The sequence below is a fragment of the Chroicocephalus ridibundus genome, chromosome 6 (assembly GCF_963924245.1).
Source record: "Chroicocephalus ridibundus chromosome 6, bChrRid1.1, whole genome shotgun sequence".
Lineage (NCBI taxonomy): Eukaryota > Metazoa > Chordata > Aves > Charadriiformes > Laridae > Chroicocephalus > Chroicocephalus ridibundus.
Window position 1 is genome coordinate 18080428 of NC_086289.1, and position 26420 is coordinate 18106847.

Sequence of the window (26420 nt, forward strand, 5' to 3'; positions counted from 1 at the left end):
CTCTACATAAAATCATTATCTTTTAATTGTTCACAAACTGGTATAGAGATTGGATCACTCATAGTTCATTTGGAATTGATTTAAGAATAAGAGATGGGCAGTTACCATTTTGACCTTCTATTTCCTGACACATCAAAGTTGAAACAGTTTTAATGTTTGCCCTGTGGTTTCAAAAAGCAAAAAGAAAGAGGAAATGCCCAGACAACCTGCTTTCCCCAACTAGCACCAACACCAGTACCAAGATCTGACACCAAGATCTGAAAAAAAACCTCTATCTAAAATTCTGCTGAGAAAAATTTCAAGTGCTCACTCAAAAAAAGGACTCAACAGTGCATCTATGAAAGCCCACATAACAGCCTTCCAGCAGTATCACTGAATCATTTAATTAGGCCAGAAGAGAGTTCCCGAAATTATTTTCACTTTCAGTAGTCCAGCACAGAAATAGCTGCACTCTAAAGACAGCTGTATTTTTTTAATTCAAAAGTTAGAAATTATTACTTGAACAGTAAGAAGGTAAATAATTGTCATGCTCACTTATAAAAAATATAAAGATCAATTTCCTATGACGAAAATAATGCAAGACCAGAATTAACATTACAGCACTTTATCATGCATCTTGAGATGAGAACCACACATTCACTGACAATACAGACTGTTTCTTCTAAAAACAAACAAAAAAATTAGTTGGTGGTGTCAGCATACTGGCTTGCATTATGTACATTACAATAGAATTTGAATGTAAAACCATTATCAGAATAGTATTTTATAAAGAAAACACTATCTTAAAATAGTTGTGATTTAGTCATTAATTGAAAATAATACAAACCCATTTTTAAAAAGGTATATTGTAGTATGTAGTAGGTCCTATGAGCAGGCATATTTCAGGTATAGCAAATAAAACATAGAAGAAAATTTGTTTTCAAAGTATTTTTAGATAAACTTTTCCTGTTCATATAGCTGGAGCACCTCAAACTGCTTGCTGCTCAACTACTGCATAACTTACATCAGCCTTCCTGCTATCCATAGCTTATTGCGCATGCCCAAGGACAAATGTTTTCAAGCCTCAATACATGCAACAAAGTTTTTCGTCACAGAAATGCAGGCTCCCAACAAGAAACTTTTGCAGAGCAATTTATGTGATATACTTAACATTGCATACCTGAAAAATTCAAAGTTGAGACAAGCTTTTGGCAAAAAAAATTTGTCATCTTGCTTGAACCATAGTTTGCTCATAGCAGTGTCCTGTGTCAAGAAAAGAGTTTTTGTTAAGTCACCTTTTAACTGTAATACATTATGCTATTTAAAAAAAAAAAAAAGTCTCTTCATCACTTCCAATCTCAGTTTAGTGTTGTCCCCTTAAATTAGTATTCTTGCTACATATGTTTGTGTACATCCATCAATCCTTATTGAGATGCTCTTGTTACCACCTGTCACTTTAACATGTGGTTATATGGCTGCAGCGTTGTGAGTGACCTTATGACCAAAATGGGAACTACTGTTCTGAAGCAGGAGTGATCAAAGAAAAATACAGAGTTAGCTTCATAAAATTCCCTGCTAATGATGGCATTAAGACATGTGCCATTATGTAGCACTACAGCAGCATATAGTTACATGTTTTGGCCTAAGAATATAATTGTGTATTTAATGCTTTTAGTAAAAAAACCCCCAAACTAATGCACTGTATGTTGTTTTAAAGTAACATTGGCAACAAAAAATATACACATTTAGAAAAAGTAATAAAACTAGTTGGAAATTAGTTAAAAGATCTGTCACCAAGATTTTTTAGAATAATATCCTAGTACAGAAAATAATCTAAACAACCTCCCCTATTGTTTTTTCTCACACAGAAGCTGTGAAATGGAACAGATACGCTCTCTGTTTCAACTCTGGTTAACTTTATGCCCCCCAAACACCTCTTCTTTAAATTGATATGCACAAGTGAACTTTTAAACATAAAATTATTTCTTTCTCTCATATTTTTGAGCAGATGTTCTTTGCTTCTCAGGGATTTGGCATGGGGTTTTCCTCCTTTTTGCATAAAATTCTTGTCTCTTACATCACACCTTCCTCTACATGATATTCGAGTCATACTAAAAAGCCAAATTACAGCTTGCCTTTGAGACAACAAATTTTTTATTCTGTTAAATTGCTACGACACAGAATACATCTTGCATCAGGGACAGAATGATAAACAGTGGAGCCTGTCTGTAGTACCACAGACCTGATCCAACAGCTGGAGGTCACTAGCTGCAGGACCATAGTAACAATCTGGCCCTCAGGCCAAAGCCTTTATCCTATCTGCTCTCTTTCCTGAGGGTTTTTCAGGGCATGATGTGCCATCACAACAGAGGTGACCTAGTGACATGCTGCCAGTGAAAATGGCCATCTTGTTCCCATATCTTTCTTTCTCACAACGCTGGTCCAGTCCATAGTAAGCTCACTTAGGCATATAAAACAGCAGAAAAGTTTTTTGGTACAACTGATCTCTGCTGATTTAGTTCTTGCAATGTTTTGCTGTCGGGTCAGACAAATGCCAGGCCCCACAAACAGAAAATGGCACAGTCATACAGCTGGGAAGAAAATAAGAGATGCAGGCAAAATAGATAACGTCTATTTCATCAAGTACAGAAGATTAAAAACATTATTTTAAAGGGAAAGGAAAAACTAAATGCAACTACATTTCTACAGCAATCATACCTTAAAGCAAAGCTTTTGTGTGGATCAACTGCCTAGTTGCTACAGAGACATTAAAGGACCATCAAATTTCTGTAGCAAACCAATTAGTGTTGCTTAACAGAGCGTTAGTAGTGCCCCTGCTGAGGTTTAGGGTTTCAGTTCAGGATGAACATAAACATATGCTCAAAGTCCTCCTCTGTTAACAATGTTGCTTCAAGCATATACCTAAAATGCCGTGTGCAGAACAAATATGTTTTTCTGTAGGATATCGTTGCACCAAAGTAGACTTATATTAATCAAGTATGCAAAAGGTATTCTGGAATTGAGTATTCAAGCTCAAGCACAACGTGTAATTGCAGAAGACTTTTCCTATTTATCCTCCAACTAAGCCTAGAATAGAGATGAGTATTAGCAAAGACAACTACGCTTTAGTACTGAGAAGTAATTTTTAGTAAATTTTAGGTACTAAGAAAAACTGAGATTTGCTAGAAGTACTGAGATCATTAAACGATGCTTTCAGGAAACTGGAAAGTGATGTTTATTTACATGTTTACATCTCTCTCTCCCTTTTTCCATGCAATCAGAAGCTTTTTCCATACACAGTTACAAAAGAATAGCCTTACCTGTGACTTACTGAACACTGCTCAAAAAAACCATGTAAGAGTGGCAGTCACCCTTCTGCTGAATAAACAGCTTTAATACTGTTTCTTTCAATTGTTAACACACTTTCATAAGGGTAAAGAAAGTTCAAGCTATTTGTAGATTCATTTTTATAGGAACCCAAATAGTCATAATCCAAAGTTTAGCAAGAATGAACTTTCTACTGTCTTTCTAGCAGTATCATTAAGTTTTGTACTTTTTTGTTCATACTTTGGAATGTGATATGACCTGTGTTTTAAAAAACACATAGGAATTAACTGCTATCTTCCCAGAAGGTTAGCAAACAGACCAAATATAGATAGCTTACCTTGACAAGGGCAGGGTACTGTGTTGCATCTTTTTCCAATGGCAAAATCTCAAAATTAGTAGGAATGAACTCATTCTTCATCGGAAGCTTGAATTTCCCATTCAGGTCAGCGTTTTGCCATTTCTAGATAAATAGGAGAAACAATGAGGCTAAGTGGAATTTCTGCTTAATTAATGGATATTTACTTGTTTATTTTATGCTGTAACAAAAAATTTAAAAACACGTTCCCCTAGCTTATGTGTAAATACTATTAAGACAACAGGGGAAGGCAAATATCTGGGAAACCAAGTTGGAGTAGGCTATCAGCAGGATGAAGTGCCCTGAGGAGAAAGACAAAAGATAAAAAAAATTGTCAAAAGTTTACAGTAGAGTGGCAGGTGGTTCTATGTCTCATCTTTTCTGCTACTGTGAACTCTAAATGAAGGTATAAAACTAAATACATATGCAAGAATTCTAATCAAGAACATAGATATGGACAGTCTAAACAAATGAAGAGTTCTATGCAATGTCTGTTCCAAGGATGCTCAGCACATCCAATTCAGCTCTACGGTGTATTTTACAGCCATCTCTTCTTAAAAGAATAGATCAGTAACAAGTTTCAATATGGATTTGCCCACCTCCTTTGTTAGAGTTCTGATTTTTATACTCATTTTTTACGTTGCAAAAATCAATTTTAGAAACACAGTTACATATAGCAGTTGTAAAAAGATTGTTTTCTAAAGAATAGATTAATTCCTTAACATTTAATAGAGACTTCTAAGTTCTAAAAAGTTAATGCTTACATTTTTAAGTAGCTGGTGCATACTATGGATCTTTTATAGCAAAAATGGTGTAACATTCCCTGTACTTAACATGGTTTAAAACCATTAAATGGATCTGTCCTATGTAATGAATATTTGAAATCTGAAGACTAACAAGAGATCCTTACTTCTCATAATATTAAACACACTCATTGTACAATTTTCATATTATGTAGAGCAGCGGATTTAAGTTCTCCCTTCAACTAAATGGAAAATTAGACAAAGAATTTACCACTGTCTTTCACTTGCAGACATTAGAATATATTAAAACTTTTAACATGCCTGAATAACTTCATCAGAAATAGCTTCTTGCTTGTACTGTGTTCCATACCAGTCTTCTGTTCGATCGGTTTTTCCTTCAAAAGACTTGGAAACTATTGCAACTCTGAAAACAAAGAGACAAAGCACTTTGGCACAAACGTGTCTGAGAAAAGACTGTGAGAAATTATTCAAAGCACTATTTCTGTTCCATCACTATAATGCATTTATTTCTGGAAATGTTCCCTGGACAACCACAGAGTACATTTGGATAGCAAGTATATGTATACTGAACTGCACACTAAAGTTAACTATGAAATCAGGTTATCAGAATCTTATAATTTAACTGTTTTTCTAAAGTGTTACAACCTAGAGTTACACACAATTATCGTTGCATGCAACATTGCATTGTTGCATGCAATTTTTTAGACTTGGCCCTTGTTCCAGAAAACACAGAAAGCAGTCCTTGAGACCTTCTACGAAATTGATGAAGTGACTAAAACATTTTTCATACCTCCTGTATCAACACTCAGATATGTGAAAATACTGACTATAGAAATTTCGTCCTAGACCTAGCATTTTAGACTATGTTATTGCAGTTTCAATCTCTCATTCATAATCTGATAGTAAGAGAGTTTCTTCATTTTGTTTTGTTCTCATATTCTCATTTCAGATTGATACCTGTTTCTCCCCTTTGTTTTTTTGGTTCGGGTTGGGTTTTTTTGAGGGGAAGTGAAGAAAAGCAGGAAGATTAATGTATTTTACACTCAATACAACAAAATTATACTCAATTAGAAATCTAAATCATAGAATATCTGAAGTTGGAACAGACCCATAAGGACCATAGAGTTCAACTTCCCGCTTCTCGCAGGACTACCTAAAACTAAATCATATGACTAAGAGCATCATCCAAACACTCCCTGAACTAAAGAATACACATAAATAAGAGGAACTACAGAACAAAGAAAATTACAAACTTCTTAGCATTTTTTCACTAGTCTTCATAACGGGTACCAAAAAACCTCCTTTAATTCTTTTTAACAACTTAAACCACAAAAGTGTATTCAATGGAAATAAGTAGCTAGCTTTAAGACTAAATGGATGTGTATAAGAATTCTGAAATAGTCAAAATAGGTAGGACAATTACCTCCTACATATAGTTAACAATCCCTCCTGGGTTGAGGAAGGGAGAAGGAACCAGATGATTAACACACGCACACACACGCACGCTCTCTCTCTTAAATGCAAAAAACAACCCCTGCGCCTCTGCAGAAGTTATGCAATATCCAAACCAGAATGAGAATATTCCTCTTCAAGAGATACGTTATTTCATCTCTCATTGCAAAAGGCAATAGAAATGGTTAACATTTTCATTGTGACTTCCCATAAAATGGTTTCGTATCTATTTCACTTTTTATACAAAAGGAACAATACTAAATAAATATTCAGCAAAGAACTAAGCACTTTAATCCTAGAGAATACTTGTTCTTGCAACACAGCAGACACTAGCTCGGTCAACAAGGTGAATATTAGAGAGATTGTTGTTTACACTAAAATGAGCCACAGAAATATTCTATTATGTTTTGCATTTTAACTTGGACAGCTGGTGAGCAAAAGCTCTATCATGTACAGATGAAGTTGCTAAGAGACTATAAAACCCATAAAGTCTATTAGAATTTCAGAGCAACCTACCAGCCCTTTCAGTCCGCTAAATAACAAATAAAAAGAAAAAATTTCTTAAGATAAAAGATTATGCTGATAAAATCCCAATAATCATGTGGTCTGAGCAGCAAGACAAAGGTGTTTTATGCTATAATACACAGATGTTTGTTATTTGACATTCCCTCCTTCTACCTTTCTCCAATATATCAATGCTCAAGCAGTAGAGACAATCCAAGCACCCAAACACTTGCTGTAGGAACATATTAAAATTAAAGAGCAAAAAATAATTCTGTCTGCTCAACATATAAAAATGAAATTGTGGTAATGAGCATTTCTACTCTTCCAGCAATTCTGCTTCAAGTCCTGCCCTCCCTATACCCCAAATGACTACTGGAACGATTAATTAAATTTTGAGCTCTCAGAAACATACCCACAATCACATGAAACAAACCAAAACGCATTTAATCTGCCTGAGACTTCAAAAATGCACCATGAGACAAGCACCAACAGCAATGAACACCAGGACAGGAAGAGGGGAAAGAAGCACCACAGCTAGAAATGCAACACTATGCAGTTATTTAAATGTTATCATAACCTTTAAAGTTACCGATTATGTAATGTTACTTTTGCTTTTCATTTCTGTGTTATGCTGTATAGCACTATGAACATCCACACGGTTTAAGACAGCGTTGAAATGCACTGGAAAAGACAGATAGGACCTGCTTATAAAATATTTAAAAACTTAAGCAGTGCAATTAGGCTCTCGAGCCATTCATGAACATGGAACACAGCTGAAACTATAAATGCAATTTATAGTACATTCTTGCACATGCAAACTGTTGTATTCCTAAATTATCATCAACTTTCAAAACCAAGCACAACTTCTATAACATGATACATATTTACTAGATACCATTTTGTTTTTCACTTTCCTGAAATCTAAAATGAAGCTACAAGTGACAGATCCACAGAAGAGTGTTACTTGGGAAGAGAATGTGTGCTTTAAAATGAATGTACTTCCAGGAAAGATTATCAAGATTAGATTCCAGATTTACATAACAAAAGTCAAGCTTCTAACGCTGAAAAAGCAATAGACTTTGAGGCCACAGTATTTGTGATACTAGTAACAGACAGTTCAAAGCCAATTTGTTGTAAAAAAAATAATTTTACTTAAAAAGGAACTTTTTTTTTTTAGGAACTAATTTAAAACTTTGTCTTCCAAACAATGATATTGTCAAACAATGGAAAAAATGAAACGTATCTTATTCACATGCATAAAATAACACAACTGAGACAAAACCAGCAAAAGCCTAGATTTCTTTACAACTTCCCCCAAAACCATCAGTAAAACAGCAATATAGGCTGTTCAAAGCCACTTCCACACAAATGTCATTAGAAGACAGAGTAAGTGGGGAAACTACACGCAGAGAGAAGTTGCTGGGGTGCAGCATTCTCAACACTCTGCAGAAGCACCAGTTACTTGTTAGGGTTCAATGAAACCAAGTCTCTACAAACACAATGGTTTGGGGGGGGGATGGAATAAGTGAGCAAACTCTTGATTTTCAAAAATCTTTACTCAGATACAATGCAATTTAAAAAAACCACACACATTCCGTATTTGTAACATATTTATCATCGGGGATCAGCATCACCGACTGCATTGAAATAACTGCTTGCTCCATATCTGTGAAATGCCAACCCTTAGAAATTTCTGTATCAACATTTTTGGCATTCATTTTATTTTTGTTCCCTCTAGGATAGTACTAGTGATGCACTTCAGATATCAAGAGAGGAAAAAAGTCCATTTACTATCAAAGGGAAAAATGTTCTTTAGTTGCTTAATCTGATGAGTCACTTGCTTCTTAAATTTTAATAAGAGCATTTATTCTGCAGATGATGAGGGGAAAAAATTGTATTGGAAATGATGGGAAAATTACATTTTTCAGCAAAGACTGCAACACATGCCAAGTCTATTCCCTTGTCTTCACAGATGGCTGGCAAAACCCTAAGCAGTTTGAACAAGTAAAAATGATACTTCTATCTTAAAAAGGTTTCTCTCTTAGGGAAATTAAGCCACTAAACGCAACAAGTAGTGTGCGGGGGTGGAAGGGGGGAGGAGAATATGAAAACTTCCTGTTATGGTTCAGTCAAATACAAGCACATATGGATACTTGCTACCATCTGTGAGTATGGATTTTTTCCATATTTTTTTAAAAACACGGTTTGTTAAGAAAATAACAGTTGAAAAGCTAAACTTTTTTAAAGGCATTGAGCAGTAGTCTCTGTGAATGCAGCTGCCCCAAAAGAGATATGCCAAGAGAAGTCTTCAGTGTAGGTGAATTCCAACAGGGTTATGAAAATGAAATTATAAATAAAACCACAATACAAAAGAAAAATTCAGACCAATGGAAACTAAACCATTGCAAGACACAATTTATGCAAAGCATATAAAGAAAAAAAACCAAACAAACAAGCAACAGGGAGAGTTAGGATGATGTGACACATACTAATTTTTTCATAAAAAGGGAGAACAGAAAGGTAAACATGAGAATAAGAATCAGTAAATGGCAGATAACCAGAACACATACAGATATTTAAAAGCACATGTCCAGAGTTTTTTATTAGCGTGAACAATTTGCTCAAGCAAAGACCAAAGATGGAAACGAGCTACCAGACTGATAGTTTACTACATGCATATAGATATAGATGCAATAAAAAAAGTAAAACGCAAGGGGACCCTTTTATTAGCATCTGTAATCTCAACTCATTCTTTCAAGAGAGACCACTAAAAATGCAAGTCCACAGTGGCTTTCTCAAATCTTCACAACATACCATGAAATCACTTTTAGAAATACTTAACTAAGTTGTTTTTTTTTCCCCAAGATACTTTATCTTGACAGCAATTTAAAATAAAAGATACCATAAAATTATATTCCTTGTTATATTTTGCTACACTTTGAAGTATCTGAGTTAAGTAAAAGATGAAAAGATTCCTAGTTCATTTCATTCTACTTTTAATTTCAAAAGATAAGTGTTTAAATAACCATCTAAAAGGAATATAGTACTACATACAAGTTAATATTTTGTTTCATTCACATGAAAATACAAAAGTCTAATTAGCTCAGATCTTTAAACACCTGAGGCCCTGAGGCAAAAAAACATTTAATTGCCACTAAAATTGAAAGGACTTATACTTTTACATCTGAGAAAAAACAGCTTGCAGTATTATCATAGGAGCTACATAGAAGCATAACTAACTTTTGAGTTATATTGAAAAAAGTATCATTTAGAGAAGCAGGAAAAAACAACACAACGCTGAAGAATCTTAAATATAGTTTTGTGAATTCTAGTTTTGGAGAAGACAAATAGCCTGAACATAAAGAGAACTACGATGTGAATGTATAGTTGTTATGGCAATAGCAAACACCAGCACGGTTTTAGTCTACACATAATAAGAAATACGTTTATCGTTACTCTGATCATATACCATTCAAACTCAACGTATGCCTGCTGCTACATCATAATAGGCCTCCTGCAGGTGTCATTCGATCCATATTAGAGTATCAGTGCTTTGCTGAATTCTGCTGTTAGAACTGCATTTAATCAGTCTTTGGTGACTCTCTAGTTTGAACGTTATTTATATTTAAAGCTTAACGGGACAGCTGTAGGCATAGCTGTGGGTATTTAAGCTTCAGTGAACTAACGTACTTATATTTACTATCTTTAAGCCCTACTAAAATCTCTGCAACAAAAAGGATATATCATTTCTTTAACAATAAACTGAAGAGGCCACAAAACCAGGTATATTCCAGTTTTGAAACTCCCTTTATCTCACGATATTTAGCTTTTTTATTCAAATGCTTAAAATTACGTAATCTTCATAATCTATGTAAAGATAGTAAAGCCAAGTAAATAAGGAGACAGTGTGATTAGTCCTGAGGGGAGATAAAATGCAATGTATTTCTTCCAGCATCCCAAAAGAAAGCAGAGTAACAAGCTAGAAGGAAGCAGGCTGAGACATTTAAAGCCCAAGATTACACGGAGACCCACATCCACTGAAGTTACTCGATGACCATCCCTCTCTGATCACAAGCTTTCTCAATTCAGTCACCATGCCACCACCAGTCTTCCATTATGAAAACTTTGAGACCTTCCTGTACAGAAAAGCATACCTATTCTATCAAATTTAGTTTCCAAAACACCCTCACAACTGTGCCTCTCCAATTTAAATGTACTACACTTTGCTACTTGAAAAGTCACACACATAGGAAAACAGTCTGAATTTGAAAAGCTGAGATGAAACAACTATCTCCACTATCTGAGGGATCAATGCTTCCCAGTTGCTTCATATACTAAAGCTGATCATCTTCAGTTGGTATCTGCTCTAGATGTGTTTCATCTTGTAAACAAAAATCTTTTTTTTATTTAAAATTAATCCACAATTACCAAGTGGAGAGAATATACCCGTCTCCAGCAAGCCACTTTGTCAAATTTGAGAAGACTGATGTAACCCTACAAAATTACTACAAATAAAAGATACATATAATAGTAAAAGATTGTTTTCTTTTGTTACTAACATTTCAAATGTTACGGCTATATTCCATAATGTTTTAGAATTACCTTTTCCTCTCTCTCTAATAAGAGTCTTGCTCATCTTGCTTTTATCTTGCCCTTATGTTTTTTTTAACTGAGGACAAAGAGGAATGCAGAATTGCAAGTGCAAGCACAAATATGGGATTATATTAACTAAAAGAACATTGTGAAACAGCTGTTTATTACATATTTGAAAAAAGCACACCACGTAACATTCTAAATTCTTCTAAAAATTGTCACCGCTATTCCTGTGCTTCTCACCACATTCCATAGACTTCAATTTTTTCCCTCTACTTGTATTCTCTACACTTTCCTTTCTCACACCAATAACTTTCAAACAAAGCTTATAATGGCTATTTTATGCTGAAGTACTGTCAACTGGAAGGGAGTGTCAAAAGGCTGGCACAGCCAGCAACAGGAGTAACAGAAAACTGATGAGTGTTCTGTGGCATCCAGCAGCATTTGATAAGCTTAAAGAATCTATGAATGTATTTACATATATTAATTTCCTCTAGCAATTTTTTAAAATTCAAGCAAGCGGATGCTTTGGAAGTCCTCTGGCTAATAACAATGACCCAATTTGTATTACAAAGGGTGTAATTCCCTAAGATAATATTGACTGCTTTCTTGCAATGTTAAGAGACACATTTTTAAGCTATGTGAAGCTACAATAAACATCAGATCTGATTAAGCACCTGTAGCTTGCTTACTAAATAAGTATAAAAAATGGTTTACCAATTGCTTGTAAGCAATTCTAAAACACGTTAAAAGTTCAAATTCATGCAGAATTTGGTTAAGCTTTCTTCAGAGAAGTAGTAATTACATATTCTGTCTTTTAATTACTAAAACTAGCTTTTATGTTTAAGGTAAGCTCTTGTATCAAGTTTCCAAGAAGTTGGGTGGTAAATCAACATGAAAATACATTCAAAATAGAAGTATTTATTACAATAGGAAAGAGAATCTGGAAATTTTAAGTACTGTTTGTTCAAAATATGATCTCTTGAAATATTCAAGCTTCAGTTGCAGTATCCCACACACATTACACATAGATGCGCACCCACACACAATGATATAGGCCCTTCTCTAAAGGGCATTAATTACTATGGCAACTACTGTCACTGACATAGCCAGCTCCATTTGATTTATCATGACCTGTATACCCCTAGAAACACCAGAACCCGTGACATTTGCAAATATAGTTCACAATCCAATTTTATCCTACTTTATCCAATAATTATTTGAAATATACCATCTTTTGAAAATAAAGTAACACATCTTAAACTAAAAGAATACACAAGACAGATTTTTTCATACAAACAAACACAGTGAAAAGTTGTGCCTAAACTTTTCAGTAATTCACAGTAATTTCAGAAGGCTGAAATATAGAAACTCTAGAAATATGTGAATGCATGCCTCACTGTCCTTCTATATCCAACACTGAAAACTTCAGTGCGGAACATACTCAGAAACAGACACGCTCCCCGCCAAATTAATAAAATACATACAGCAGATAAAAGCCACCTTCTTCACAGATTTCCAGACCTAGCTCCAAACTATGAGTATTCGAGCATTCCATGTAAAACGCCCCAAGAATTTATTGAGGCAGAATAATTTTACTAGGCTTTTTCTCAGTAACAGTTGAGGTAAGTAAGTATCTTCCTAAAAACAGTCTCAGTCTGAGGAAGATGTTCTGCATAGAAAGGAAGTTTCTGTCTGAACAGGAAGAGTTGCATGCACTTAGGAGTGCTTATTTTCAATGGGGCACAGAGACATGAACACACAGAACAACCAGCCCTTTTTCAGTGACATTTACTTTGGAGCTGTAAGAGACACCTGAGAATTTGTGTTTCCGTTAGTTCATCTGCTTTCTTACAATGTTTGGGTTAAAATCAAAAGTTATTGCAGTTTAACTTACCGAACATTTTCTGGTCTCAACTTATCCAGTACCATCTCTATTAAATCAGGCCTGAATTCTTCAAGCAAATATTCAGCAGCCAATACTTCTTCAATAGGATAATACTAAAAAACAAAGCCCAGAAACATGTAGATTAATTAGACAAAAACTAAGTATGAAAAAGTTACTGTTTACTAAAGGAAAAAGAAGTGCATACCTCTAGTCCCTAAATCCGTATTACTTTGGTAATTTCAAATTACAAGTGTATAGCTGTCTTAAAATCTTTCTTTTAAAACCAAACAAGATAGAGTAGTACTCTTAACGATGCAAACACATTTCTCCTATATTAGGTACTTTTATATACTGCATATTGCCATTCTTTTCTCTTGAAATATTTTATATCTAAATATAAAAGTCACCCACCTATAAATAGTTTTGAAGTTAACTAAAGTAAAAATAAGATGGTAAATGCTGACCCCTGGAGGATATTTTTAAAGATAAAAGAACACCGAGTACTCACTAGAGCACATTTGGGAAAAACAAAACATAACAAAGCAAATAAAAATCAAAACAAAAAAACCAGTAAGGTTCTTAATATTCCCTAAGAATTCAATTTTTATTTATAGAAATTTAAAGAAAAGTATATTTAAATTATCTAAAAGCATAGTACAAATTTACACAATTTTGATTCTAACTTTTTATTTAGGATCAAACTGAAAGTCTCTTAAGGTACATTGCAATTCAAGAAGAAAAAACAGTAAAAAAATTCCTCTGAAAATTATTAGTGTGGTTGACAGGAAAAATTTCTTGATAAACACCTGTTTACCAAGGGAAAAATACCAGGTGACCTAAGCACCGAGTATCTGCAGTTAGCCAAACAGGTGGTACTTTTTTTTTTTGACCAGAAGCATTATAAACCGCCTTTCCGAATTACATGCATTATAGATAAAACTATAGTGGAATGAATTCCAGAACACACAGTAACTCACATAAAGGATTTTGGAAAAGAGAAAGTGATGGGGGGGGCGGGGGGGGGGGGGGGGGCGGTGTGTGCAGCAGGCGGGGGGGGGGTGTGTGGAGACTGAGGACAATGAACCAAACCTGCGTTACAAAAAATTCAGATGTGAATGCTGAAGATCTAGAATTTGAAAGCTCTTGTCCAAACGATTCATCATACACTGAAGAATGCTCATTTAACTACATTCTGCATAAACAGCTCAGCAGACCAAGCAATTTGTAGGGGAGGTTTTAATTAATGTATTCACTTCTAATCTGAAATTACCAAGATAATACAGATTTAGTGACCGAAAATCTACACTTTATTTCCTTTATAAACACAGGCCAGTCTGACCACCAACTGGAACTGAACATAAAAATTTATTTGGTTACTTTGTTATTTTTTCATTGCTTGAGCGGGAGGGTTGGACAAGATGATGTCCAGAGGCCCTGTCCAACCTCAACCATTTTGTGATTCTGTGATTACTTTTCAGCAAGGTCAGAGCATAACGTAATTAAAATAAAACAGACTAAACCAATCTACATATGACAATCAGATTAAAATGGAATTTTAAAAATTATACAGTTGAGACAACAAAAAAACCAACCAAACAAAAAAAGGGCACTGCAAACCAGGGAACAACTACCTAGAAAACGTCAAGCCTACACATAACAAATATGAAGTATAATTTGACAGCAAGACCTTAGTGGTGACTCCTTGGACCAGCACAAATGCACTTTAAAGAGAAAGTTCTGTTTTGTTGAATAGAAAGATTTTTTTTTTAAAATCCTTTTGGTTAATACGTTACAACTTACAACATTACATTTACTCCTGCTACCTTATACACTGGCTCTTCTCCAAGTTATGAAAAAAAGCTATTATTCATTAATGCATGAAATCACCAAACAGCAGCTCTAGTTTGGTTAATTCAAAGCATAAACTTAGCATGAGTCAGAGGCAATAAAGAGAACTAGAAAAGTTACTTTTCTATTAGCGTTTAAGCAACTAAGAGCAGATTCAGAATTACCATTCAGACTGCAAAGCACAGCAAAAGAAAAGCAGTGTCCTGAGTCAATACCCTGCTCTTTGGAACACTGCTGGCAACTTCCTGGCCTGATTTTTGGAGACAGTAATTGTAATCGGGAATGATCCAACAAATACGAGACCACTGAAAGACTGTTTCATAAGTCAGAAGTCCATTTGTTAAAGAGATTTTATGCATTTGACAGAACAAAAGCAAAAGACAGCATCTCAAATAGGAGGTCCTTTAAATATCCATTTAAGTGTTTTCAGGTGTCTAATTCTTTTTGTATAAACAGAAAAGACAATTCTAAAATTAAAGACTGCTATTTTAGACTTTACAAATTAAAGGCGTAGGAGCATTAACTCGAATTCCTGCAAAGAAACCAAAAATGCCTCCGAGTAGGTGTAGACATGAGCTGTGCAATGGAGAATGGCTGAAAAGGTTAAAAGTTGCATAAAATTCACTAGACAAATAAAACCCCACCTAAATCTTCCTTTGAAACAAAATGAGGGAACTAAATTTTGCAAGAAGTATGAAGACTAAGTACATGATGATTCTTTCAGTACTGATACGTAACCACATTAGTAGAGTCAAACATTTCTGATTTGCTATCTGAATACGAACTTTCTGCTTACTGCAATATTTTAACATTTTAACTATGTAAGCATTTATAAACATAACACTTGTGTTTATGATAAAATATTATTTCTCTAATATTTCCCTAGAGAACCTTTAGCTATCAGGTAGGCCCAGAATAACAAGGTACGTATGTACATTAAGAAATGCTGAAACAGATCAAATAGCGACTCCAGTGACTGTAAAATCAATTCTACCAACTACAGAAGTATAAAATGGTAGAGAGTGAAGGGAATGTGGCTACTTGCCTGCCAAAACTAAGATCTATGCAGCATATTAGCTTCCTGAGCTCAAGAAGCACACAGGACCTTTGCAAATACCTGTATTTATTAAGAGTATAATCAAACATACTGCTAAATTATTACTATCTATTGTAAAAATATATAAATAAATAAAACAACCCACACACACACACTTACGTGCAACATTCCTCCAAGCTTTGATGTATACCCTCGTGGTCGTTCTTTATCTTTAAATCTGAATGCCACAGCATTTAGATCCTAGGAAACAGTGTAGGAAGGATTGAAAAGCATATAGTAAAGACTATTTTAAGAATAATTATTGTCTACTTAATTCCTTTCTATAACGTAAGAAAAGGAAGGAGTTTTGTTGTATTAATTTTGTAGTAGCTAGACAGGTACCTAACACAGAAGTTTTAAGGAACATTCAAGTTGCACAAAACTCACAAGCAACTTCAGATAGTCTCACAATATGAAGTGTCATACAAGTCTTGTAAGTCCTGTTCACACTAAGAGACCTGTCCTATATCTCATATATTTAAATTTCCTGATAATTTGAAAATACACCAACTTTGATACAACCAATACATAAGTGTTCCAGTGCAATGTGTATTGTATGTAAATGAATTGAAGCCTTTTGCTCTTCTTTTTTTGTTCCTTTTTTTCCAGCCAACCAAAAGGTTAAGTTTAGGGACAGAAACAGTGTGTTTCTTTACGCTGTCTTAGCCACAGGAATAGAACACATCATTCTTGGAATACAACAGCAAGGCTGAATTAAAGAGATCTAAGACTATAAAGCCAATGAAAGGGACAGTCCATCCTTCTGTGAAACCACGCAGGGAGTCTGATTAATTCAACAATTCAGCTAAAAATAAACTCAGAAGAAGTTCCTTTTCAAACTAGTTTGCCAGCTCTTCTGACTCACTTCACAGCCTCAGGAGTGCTGGGACTGACACAAGAGGAGCAAGGGAAAGACACAGGGATGAGATGGGAGGATGGAACTATCCCTTTCAAATCTTGTTTTTGTTTACAATAACAGTGAAACAATTCCACTGTGACTTTTAGCAGAGGGTAAAGAGACTTCTTTCACAGGTACAGAGTGTCAGCATGCAAGAAAATAAGTTAATGCATCTGCAGAATTTCTAATCTTCCACAGAAGAGACTCAACAGTTTTCACCAAATAAAGCTAAGATGGAACAAGAAATCTTAACCAAGTATTTGTAGTGAACCAATGAGTCTATATATATGAAAGTAAAACTGGTTTTATTTCCCACTGTCACTGAGAAGTGCAGTACTATTTAATTCTAAAAGGACACTTAACATTTTGTTCTCTGTGCACACAGAAACATACAGACTTATAAGAAGCATGAAATAATAATACAGCCACTACAATATTTCAAGTACCAATCACTGTACCTTGCACTCTTGGAAAACCCATTCTTGAGGTCCTTCTGTACGTAGTTTTTGAATATATTGAAACATGTGCAAAATAATATCTTCAACATGCACTGGAAAGAAAAAATACTTGCTTAATAATTCACTCAGTTCTGCACAAAGAAAAAATTCTGATGATGACAAATACGTAAGGTTTTATTTTTAATTACACTCTGGTATATCAAGACATTTAAGTACATATGCAATCCCACTGGCAAAGTTAAACACGTTTTCCTCAGATGTCAATTTAGGTGTTTCAGTCCCCAGATAATTCTGAAAACTGCAATGAACACATTTTACGTTAAGATATTGATTTATAATATAATTTAATTCAGAGCTAAATCATATGAATAAGTAGCACATAACAGTATTAACAGCTTTTCTTTTAAAGACATTTACTTTAAAATATTTAATGAAATACTTTAATTGAATATAACCTCAAAAAAATTAATTTCTTATGTTAGATGAAGTGTGCTAGCATACTGAGAGGATCTAAACACAGAAGACACACCAGTTAATTAAAATAAATTGGCTTTCAAGCTATAAACACAATTAGTCTCTTTGGATACAAACACAAACCTATCAGATCAGGAATAACATAGAATGTAGACAGAGTGCTTCACTTACAAAGTCCTTCCTCTGTCAAGTCCACATTAATGATGAAAAACATGAAACCTCTAGCACCTTCCTTCTGTCCTCCAACAAGAGTATTTACCCATCCTATGAAATCAAAGAAAAAATATATTACGTAAACAGATCTGTAACAATTGATGCTGATTGTATGCCTCAGCAACATTGAATTATTTTAACATTTTGACTACATGTTCTTTTCTTCCTTAACGCCTAGAGCAACAATGCAAGTTAAACACAAGTCTGACTGATCTGATTTTGTGCTCAGAGTGATATGACAAACTCAAGATCATTTGATTATTGGGTAATTTATTTCTGTTTGGAATACAGTAATATAAAGAAAAATAGTGAGAGATACCCTCTTATTGTCTTCTAGACATTAAGGGACCTGGCAGCAGTGAGTGGCAGAACAGAGACAAGATCATGCAACTCCCTAAACAGGAGTAGACAAATAATAGCAAGAATAGCTTCAGTAGTCAGAGTGACCGTTGTTTATTTTTACCCACCACAGAAACAAGAAGAAAGTGCAAAACAGCTTAGAACTCAAATTACTCAAACAGTTGGGGGCTTTAAATTTAAAATACAGAGGTCATTTTTAAGTGAAACATAGCTAAGCTTTAAAAAACAGTGTATTAAATTACTTTTTCATTCTTTACCTTCAAAGGACTTACCTTTGGCTTTAAGTTCTGATAAAAGACTCCCCGGGCCTTCATGCCCAATTAGATGACCAAGGTAATGGCCAGGGTTTGATTTATAGTACTTCTGAAGGTCTGGTATAGGAAACGTGACATAAAGATTTCTAATGTCCTTAATAGGTACCACTTTGTAAAGTTGCTGAGAGGGAAAATAAACAAGGAGATCCATAAACAAAATGAAACTTATTATTTTATTCATCTCAGGAGCACACATCATGTTCCCTTCACACACACACGTTTTATTACAAACATATCAAAAAAATCTTGAAAGTAAAGGTACGTAAAACTTAGGGCAACTCTTCAGCTATTCATGATGCAGACAACAAGCGAATTAACTATCTCTCAGTTGCTTACAGCTGCAACCAAATGTACAACCTTTATTATAAACTATACAGAACTATACTATACTTGGCATGGAAAGATGGGTGGAAAATTAAGAAAGAAACACAGAACTTAACAGGGACACTGATACAAAAGTAGTGAAGTGCACAACGTTTTACTGAAACATAAAAAATAACACTGAAGGTACACACTTATGATGGAAGATGTGTTTCTCTACATACCCGGAGATGTTCTTCTTGGAAAGGATGTTCAGGAAACTCTGGTATAGGGACATTTTTATTCTCTACTTCTGAAAACAACTTTACCACTAAGCAAGTCAGTTCATCCAAGGATTCTAGAAAAAAAGAACATTAGAAAAAGAATAATCATTATCTGAAGATTCTGGCAAACTTTGATTTTGTATATTCTTTGGGGGAGACACGAATTATACAGAAAAGTAGTTTTAATGATATGGTGATCATTAATTTTATAAATGAAATCTATATTAATACTTAAGTTTTGAATTATAATGTGCTATCAGCCACCATGTTTATTGAAGGAGGGCTTTAACCATGAGTAAAACAAATCCTGTAACCAGAAAGAATATCTTTAAATTTTACTTATGAATCTAAGCTGGAACTGAAGAAAAGACCCTTCAGATATTGAACATTTACAAAAATAGACATTCCACAAAAAGCTTAAGGGACACGGAATTACAGCTGCAAATTTTCCAGACTGAAGGCATCTTTGCCAAAACCTGGATTTTCTTCAGCCTCAGCTCACCTCTAGTACTTCAAGTGCACTGTGAGCCAGTGTCCTCTGTCCTCAGCGCCTCAAAATTTCACAGGCACCTGTGACCTGTTTAAGCACTTCTACTTTTACATCCACTCTAGTTTCAGTCCATGACTCTAGTACTCTCCAAAAACAGTAAGACCATTTGCAGAAAGAATTTGATGTTGTGGATGAATTCACCTAAATCGACCTATACTGTTTCTGTTGAAATATTGCCTTCAAATTCGCTATCTGCTTAAAGAAATGCATTTTGGAGTACTTCTCAAAGTCAGAATAAGATAAGAAAGACTCATCAGTCAAGTTTTTTATCACACGCCTTTCAAGGGTGGGCGCTGAAGGAAAAACTGGGCGTTTCATGGATGTCTCAAAGTACAACCTTCATCCATGAACGATTTCAAAAAGCAGCCACCTTGTTAGTCAAAACAATCCCAGTTAGATTTAGAAAGCGTAATCTTTCCCACCCAACGTATGTGCGCTCCTACACTACACTGACAGAACTGTGCAGGAAAAAACCCCAAACAATGCAAACCAAGGTGGATCACTGTATAGTAAAATGTTGTGAACTGCATGTAATTCTATTAGAGACCACTATTTTTTATCCATGTCAGCAAAATACACATTCAAGCTTTACAACCACAGTGAGGGTTTTCTGTAGGACAGCTTTCCAGTTGCCAAGGTGATTCTTACTGAAAAAGTTTCCTTTTAAAAGTCTATATGTGAACTACTGTACTAAAGCTGTTCAATAATTCCTCAGTGAATTTTGCTTTTGATTAGATAAAAAAATTAATTTCATTATTTAATTTTAGCAAATTTTTGAATATTTATTACTATTTACTAGAAAAACTGTATTCTGAATCCTTCACCACTTTTTACTGATACATATATATTTGGTTTACATTACAAAGTGGTGGGAAAGTTAGAGAATTGCTAGGCTGCACACAGCTTTAGAAATCATTTAGAAATGCATTTCAGAATGCACAGGAGTAGAGAGATATGGAGGACTTGCAGTGTGCAACTCAACGTATTTTTATGTTACAGAATTTCTAACTATTTATGTATTAATTATCAAAATACTCTGCATATTAACAACAAAGTATTTCAGCAAAGAATTTACGTAATGATGCTAACAAGGTTTGTTTTCTGCTGTTTGCTTTTTATGGGTTGAGCTCCCTAAAAATAAAATAAAACAAAAAAAAAAAATCAGGAAGAACACAGAACTTGCAAGTTTTCAAATTTGATGCTGGAGACAAGCCCTCAAATAGCCACATCAATCACTAACATAAAGCCTTCTGGAAAGCAATTGCACAATTCTCCTGCTTGATCAAGTAACACAGCAAAGGTATATGTCTTTTCAGGGAAAATAAGATGCAACTTTTGCCCAAATACCACCTCACTATTACAGTGACAAGTACTTAATTAAATATGACAAATAAGGGCAGCTGTACAGCATTTTGTATACAAGCAGACTAACAAAAAACCTAAGCGGTACCTTTAAAAAAATTAAGTATTTACTTAATAAGATTGAAAGGAAAAATCCCAAAGATCAATGTTTCACAGGCTCCTAATTTTTCTAAATATTGAACTATTTACAAGAGCAACTCACACTGAAATCATTTGACTCAAAAATGACTAGTAAAACCACCTAAATTCAAGATTTTAACATGGATTTTTGTATTTTGTAGTAAAAAAAAAAAAATCCATATGTGCAAATTGCAGAAATATTTGTAAGGGAATAGATTTTAAGACTATTTTCTCTTTTTATTGATATTTGAAATGCAGAACTTGTCTGTTCTGAAATATTGCCTGTCCCTGTCCAGTAAAGAACTAGTTAAAGAAAAAAAGATGCCTGGAAGCCTTGAAAACAGGATTGTTAAATCAGGAAGAGAATTTTAATTCAATTGCTTTAAACTCTGATCTGTATCTGTATTACCTTCAATTAATAAATAAATATTTTTAAAGAAAATATTTTTTCCCCTCAGGTAAAATAAACAGAAGGAAAAAAAAAAACCTGCGATGGGGGAAGCACTCCTTCCAAATAGCAATAAAAATAAATCCACAATATTGAAAAATATTTACAAACTATCTTCATCAATATTACAGTATTGACTTGCAGGAAGTTTCCACTGCTACCAGGAGAATAAGAAAAGGCATTTTCACACATGACATACATCAAGGCCTAGTGATATTACCGATATACCTCCTAGTATCATATCTGATACCCCACCTTTAAAAAAAGAGAAAAATCTAATACATATTTACTGTTGCAATAGTGAAAGAAGAAAAACTTACCATATTCTAATCAATATGTGATGCTACAGCAGACGAGATACAATAATGAATTGAATTGAAAGGAATTAGGGAGCCTGGAACTGATTCAGTAGTGAGTATATATACAAAATTTGGATTTAGTTAAGAAGTATAATCGTCACCATGTTTGGCCACCTTAAAAATCTACAGGAAAAAATTATTCATGTATATTCTATGATTGAAATTAAGCAGGTACATTTTGTTAATCAGCTTCATATTCAGCATCTTGTAAACAGATAGCTGTAAAAGATTTCACTTTGCTAATGAATTTTATTTTATTCATACTCACCATCCAAGCATTATTGTAAAACACTACACAAATACTAGACTGCCAGCATATTTTCAAAAAACAAATAGTTTTCAACACCATGTTATTAAGCTTTTGGCAAACCTATGTAAAATATCATCTCGACTGTGGAAGATTTTAAGCAGTCAGAACCTCTGTTAAGTTAATTCAGAAGTAAACTGAAGTAAAGGATTTTTATCTAAATGTTCTGTTAGGTTTCTCCTTTGATAATACAGAAATTTTTGTAGTGGAAGAATAAGTCTAGAATATGAAAACAGTACCAGAAGCCCTCCCAATATGTGAAACCAGTCAGGTGTCAGTTTTCATAAGACAAACATACAACAACAGCAACTGCTGACTTGATGATGGATTTAAGATTTTCAGATTGTTTTTTCTAATGTAAGCTTATAAACACAAACACATTGCAAGTTGCTTTGGAGACTTCCCTAAACATAAAATTATGTTTGGTCAGTCTGTACAAGTTTTATTTTTTTCCCCTTCTGTAGATTTTCAGACACTTGCATACACTTCGTTTTCTTCAAACATAAATACATGTAAAGTCTTACTCAACCAACAGAACAAAACTCACCTCTTCCTAAAACACAAATAGCCATTAAATTTGATGAATAATAAGTAGAATGGAACTTCAACAGCTCTTGTCTTACATCTATTCCTTCTTTGGTTGGTCTAGTTTCCAGAGTGAGTTTGTTTCCTGTGATGTAAAAAAAAAAGTTAACAATACTTGATGTTTATGAATTTACAAATCAAAACGAAAAATATAAATTAAAATAAATCTGCTTTCCTCCAGGTGGACAGTAATTTTAAAAATAATTTCTATGTATAATAAGTAAACTGGATCAATACTGTCTAAGCTTATCGGAGACAATAAATACTTCCACTCTCAATCTGCACGTTTCTAAAGAATAGAGGATGTTTTAGTCTTCCAAATTAATCTTTTTAATTTGAGTGGGTTATTTCAAACCAATGTAAGTAAACCCAGGCTCTAATTCAGAAGAAGAAAAAGGTTTTTCTTTGGCACATTTGGAGTAGGTTTACTCCCATATACACACTCACGTCACAGGAATCACTGTGAAATCATGTGTGGCATTGTGTGCCGCAGATTATAGCCTAGTATATTCAATGAAATAAATAATTACTAGTTTACAAACATGATTTGTAAGCTGTGTCTGTTCAGCTTCTGCTCACAAACAGTTGAGCTGTTGCTGCAGCAGAGGAACAGGACTAGAGAGGAAGAGAACTACAATTCTCCCTGAATAAGCCCATAAGCAGAAAATGCCAAACTTTCTCCATTAAGTTATCCTCCTGTTAATCAGTGAAATCTTTACATCAACATCAAGCTTTTAATAATTTACTCTAAGGACATACGCCACATTTATAGTCAAAGCAGAACTCCTGTTTAGTAAAGGTAAGAACTTAAAACAACAGAAAAATTAAGAGTCTATGAAGAGCACACTGGATTTTAATCAACACGTAGTAATGGGAAGTGGAGAACACACAAAATGATCAACAGAATCTACAGACCAGAACTGCAAATTAATACTGTATCTGTTAACTGTGAGATCAGTAACTCCCTTAAGCCACAACCTGCCCAGGTACAGAAGAGAGCAAGGGATGAGGAGGAAGAATACGTCAAGAAAATGCAGCAGAAAAGTTGACTTGTGTGTTTATAGAAAAAACAGCAAGAAAGAAAGGACTGGGAGAGCATGTCTGCTGTGTATATATACCCAGTGCACAAATCCTAAAATCACAGATATAACTTAATACAAATCAATGAGGCAAAATTAGCTACATAAATAATGTAAGAGAAGTATATTGTCCAGATGTTTGGTGATTAGATATAATTCTAATTACAACTACAACACTCAACAAATCATTATAGAGAGGCTGCCTGAAGCAATACATTGCTTTAATTTTCAAAGTTCACACGTAAGTAAAAGCAAGGATTCTTAGTGACACCTAAAAAGGATATTTAGGATATTATGTTTAAAATATTCTGTCTATATTCCTCACCATCTGCAGACAAATGAAACACAGAAATTCTAGATACCGTACTGTGTTTATTCCCACAGAATCAATACATAACATAACATGAAAGAAAATAAAGCTTTAGCTCAGTAACAGTGCAGTTACAGTACTGGAGTATATTAAGAGGCAACAGTCAGAAGACACCTTGTAGATGTAGGAAAACAGACACTAGACAGTGCAAAAGTGCCTGGGAAAGTACTTGACAGTGTTGAGGGTACTGATGGAGATGAATTACCATAATAGACATTAACTCCAGGACCTGGGTGAAGGGTACCTTGGGACAATATGCACATCCTAACAAGAAAACTAGAAGATTAAGATGCATTTGTTTCTCTGGACAGACAAAGAGTAATAGAAGGTTTGTTGGCAAAACAGGCTGCACAGCAACAAGGAGTGACCTGAAGCATCAAATGGAGTCATTCCTGTATTCTTCTAGACTAACATCATCTCAATTGGCCAAAAGGAAACAATAAGAGGGATGCCAACTGTAATTGTCACGAAAACCATATCATAGTTGTCATCTCTTTGGGTAAATAAAAACCACCAAAGCTGGGCTTTACTTCTGCAAAGTCAGATCTATAGGAACACTATGTGTTATAATTTAATTTCAGAATCAGAGCCTAATCTAAGAGGAGGTATGACTATTACTATTGAATTTGAGCACATTTCAGGTATTCTCCCACATGAAAACATTTCACTTGTGTCAGCTGTAAAACCTTCTTAAATTGTAGAAAACTATTTCTGCAACTTCCACTTATGTTTTCTGAATGTCATAAAAAAATTAAATAATCTCTTCCACAGCAGAGATTACAGAATGTATTTTGCATGCTTACCTGCCTATACATATGTAGTTCCTAAGACTTTATTTTCAAATTTACCTGTTTGGAGAATGCAGTTATAGTTTCCCTGTTTCAGACAGCCTCTCTTCATTGGTAAACAGAGCAATACATGCTCTCGTAGCAGCTGGCTACCAGCCCCTCAACTATGCCCTCCATCAGCAGGTACAAAAGTATTCTTGTCTTTCTTGCGTAGAGGAAGAAAACCAGTCCTTAAAGCCCATTATCTGCCTTCCCATCATCCTGCTGTACCAAATATTTGCATCAACTATTCATCCAGCAAAATGACCCAGCCACAAAACACATTCCTGCTCAAGGATTAAACGGCGCAGTGCATGAATTGACAGTTTCAAAAATAAATTCATGTAGAAAATAACTTCTATTAAAAAAAACAAACAAACAAACAAACAAAAAAAAAAACCTGAAACAAACAACCAACATGTAAACTTCTGCCAGAGCAAACATCTGTGTTTTTGACCGTAACTATGATATCTTACTTTAACACTTTTTAAACTGAGGTTTTGGGGTGTTTACTTTAAATTGTTACTAAGCATTCTGTGAATAATAAAGCCTGAAAAGAAACCCTACAGCCATACGATTGGGATTTGTCTAAGACCATTTTATCAGTCCTTCTACTACTGTTGTGTTTTATGCTTAAGATCTTAAGATTTTGTTTTTATATACTTTGTAATTTTCACATTACTTTGCTGATCTTTCTGATTCAGACAGATTCTGAACCTAGTCACTGTCATCTAGTCCTAATGAAATACTAGTTAGAAAAAGGGCATGTGGCTAACTACAATTTAAACACAGTTCATTCACTTTGTTGTGCACAAAGACTTAACAGCACCAAATAACAAATCCAGTAATTGGAAAATAGCATTCACTGCAGTAATTATCAGAATCGTAAAGGATGCTTCATCACTGTACTGCAAGTCTTGGATCACTCTGCTTCCTATGTTTTTGTCTAGCTCTGTTTGGTCTACCATGTGGAAAATGTGATAAAGCACCATAATAAACATGTACGGAGAGGAAAAAAAGGGGAATTGTTTCAGTCTGTCTTTAACAATTTTATATAAACAATAATACTATGTACGTTACACAGAACTCCAATGGATGGATAATTACATTCTGACAAACCTGTTCCAAATTTACTGAAGGGATGATTGGGGTTTCCAGTAGCCTTCTCCAATTGAAACAACCTCCAGGCATCGTTCATCAGATTCTTCTCATGCTCAGAATCAACTGCATTCACTTCTCTGTCTTTGCAGCTTTCATCAAACAAAGGGCACAGGAAAAACTGGGCAAATCTAAACAGAAAAATTTT

At 34.4% G+C, this 26420-nt stretch overlaps 1 protein-coding gene across 1 annotated transcript in view; it reads right to left on the reverse strand.

Annotated features, from left to right (window-relative positions):
* IDE (insulin degrading enzyme) overlaps window positions 1–26420 on the reverse strand; it is a 56592-nt gene that overhangs the window by 17053 nt on the left and 13119 nt on the right. Inside the window, exons 4-14 of the mRNA XM_063338419.1 lie at window positions 26234–26403; window positions 22801–22923; window positions 19069–19181; window positions 18482–18644; window positions 17808–17900; window positions 17163–17254; window positions 15927–16007; window positions 12872–12975; window positions 4726–4828; window positions 3644–3766; window positions 1160–1242 (exon numbers count right to left, since the gene is read on the reverse strand). Coding sequence (XP_063194489.1) covers window positions 1160–1242; window positions 3644–3766; window positions 4726–4828; window positions 12872–12975; window positions 15927–16007; window positions 17163–17254; window positions 17808–17900; window positions 18482–18644; window positions 19069–19181; window positions 22801–22923; window positions 26234–26403 — 1248 coding nt within the window. The remainder of the gene's footprint in view (window positions 1–1159; window positions 1243–3643; window positions 3767–4725; window positions 4829–12871; window positions 12976–15926; window positions 16008–17162; window positions 17255–17807; window positions 17901–18481; window positions 18645–19068; window positions 19182–22800; window positions 22924–26233; window positions 26404–26420) is intronic.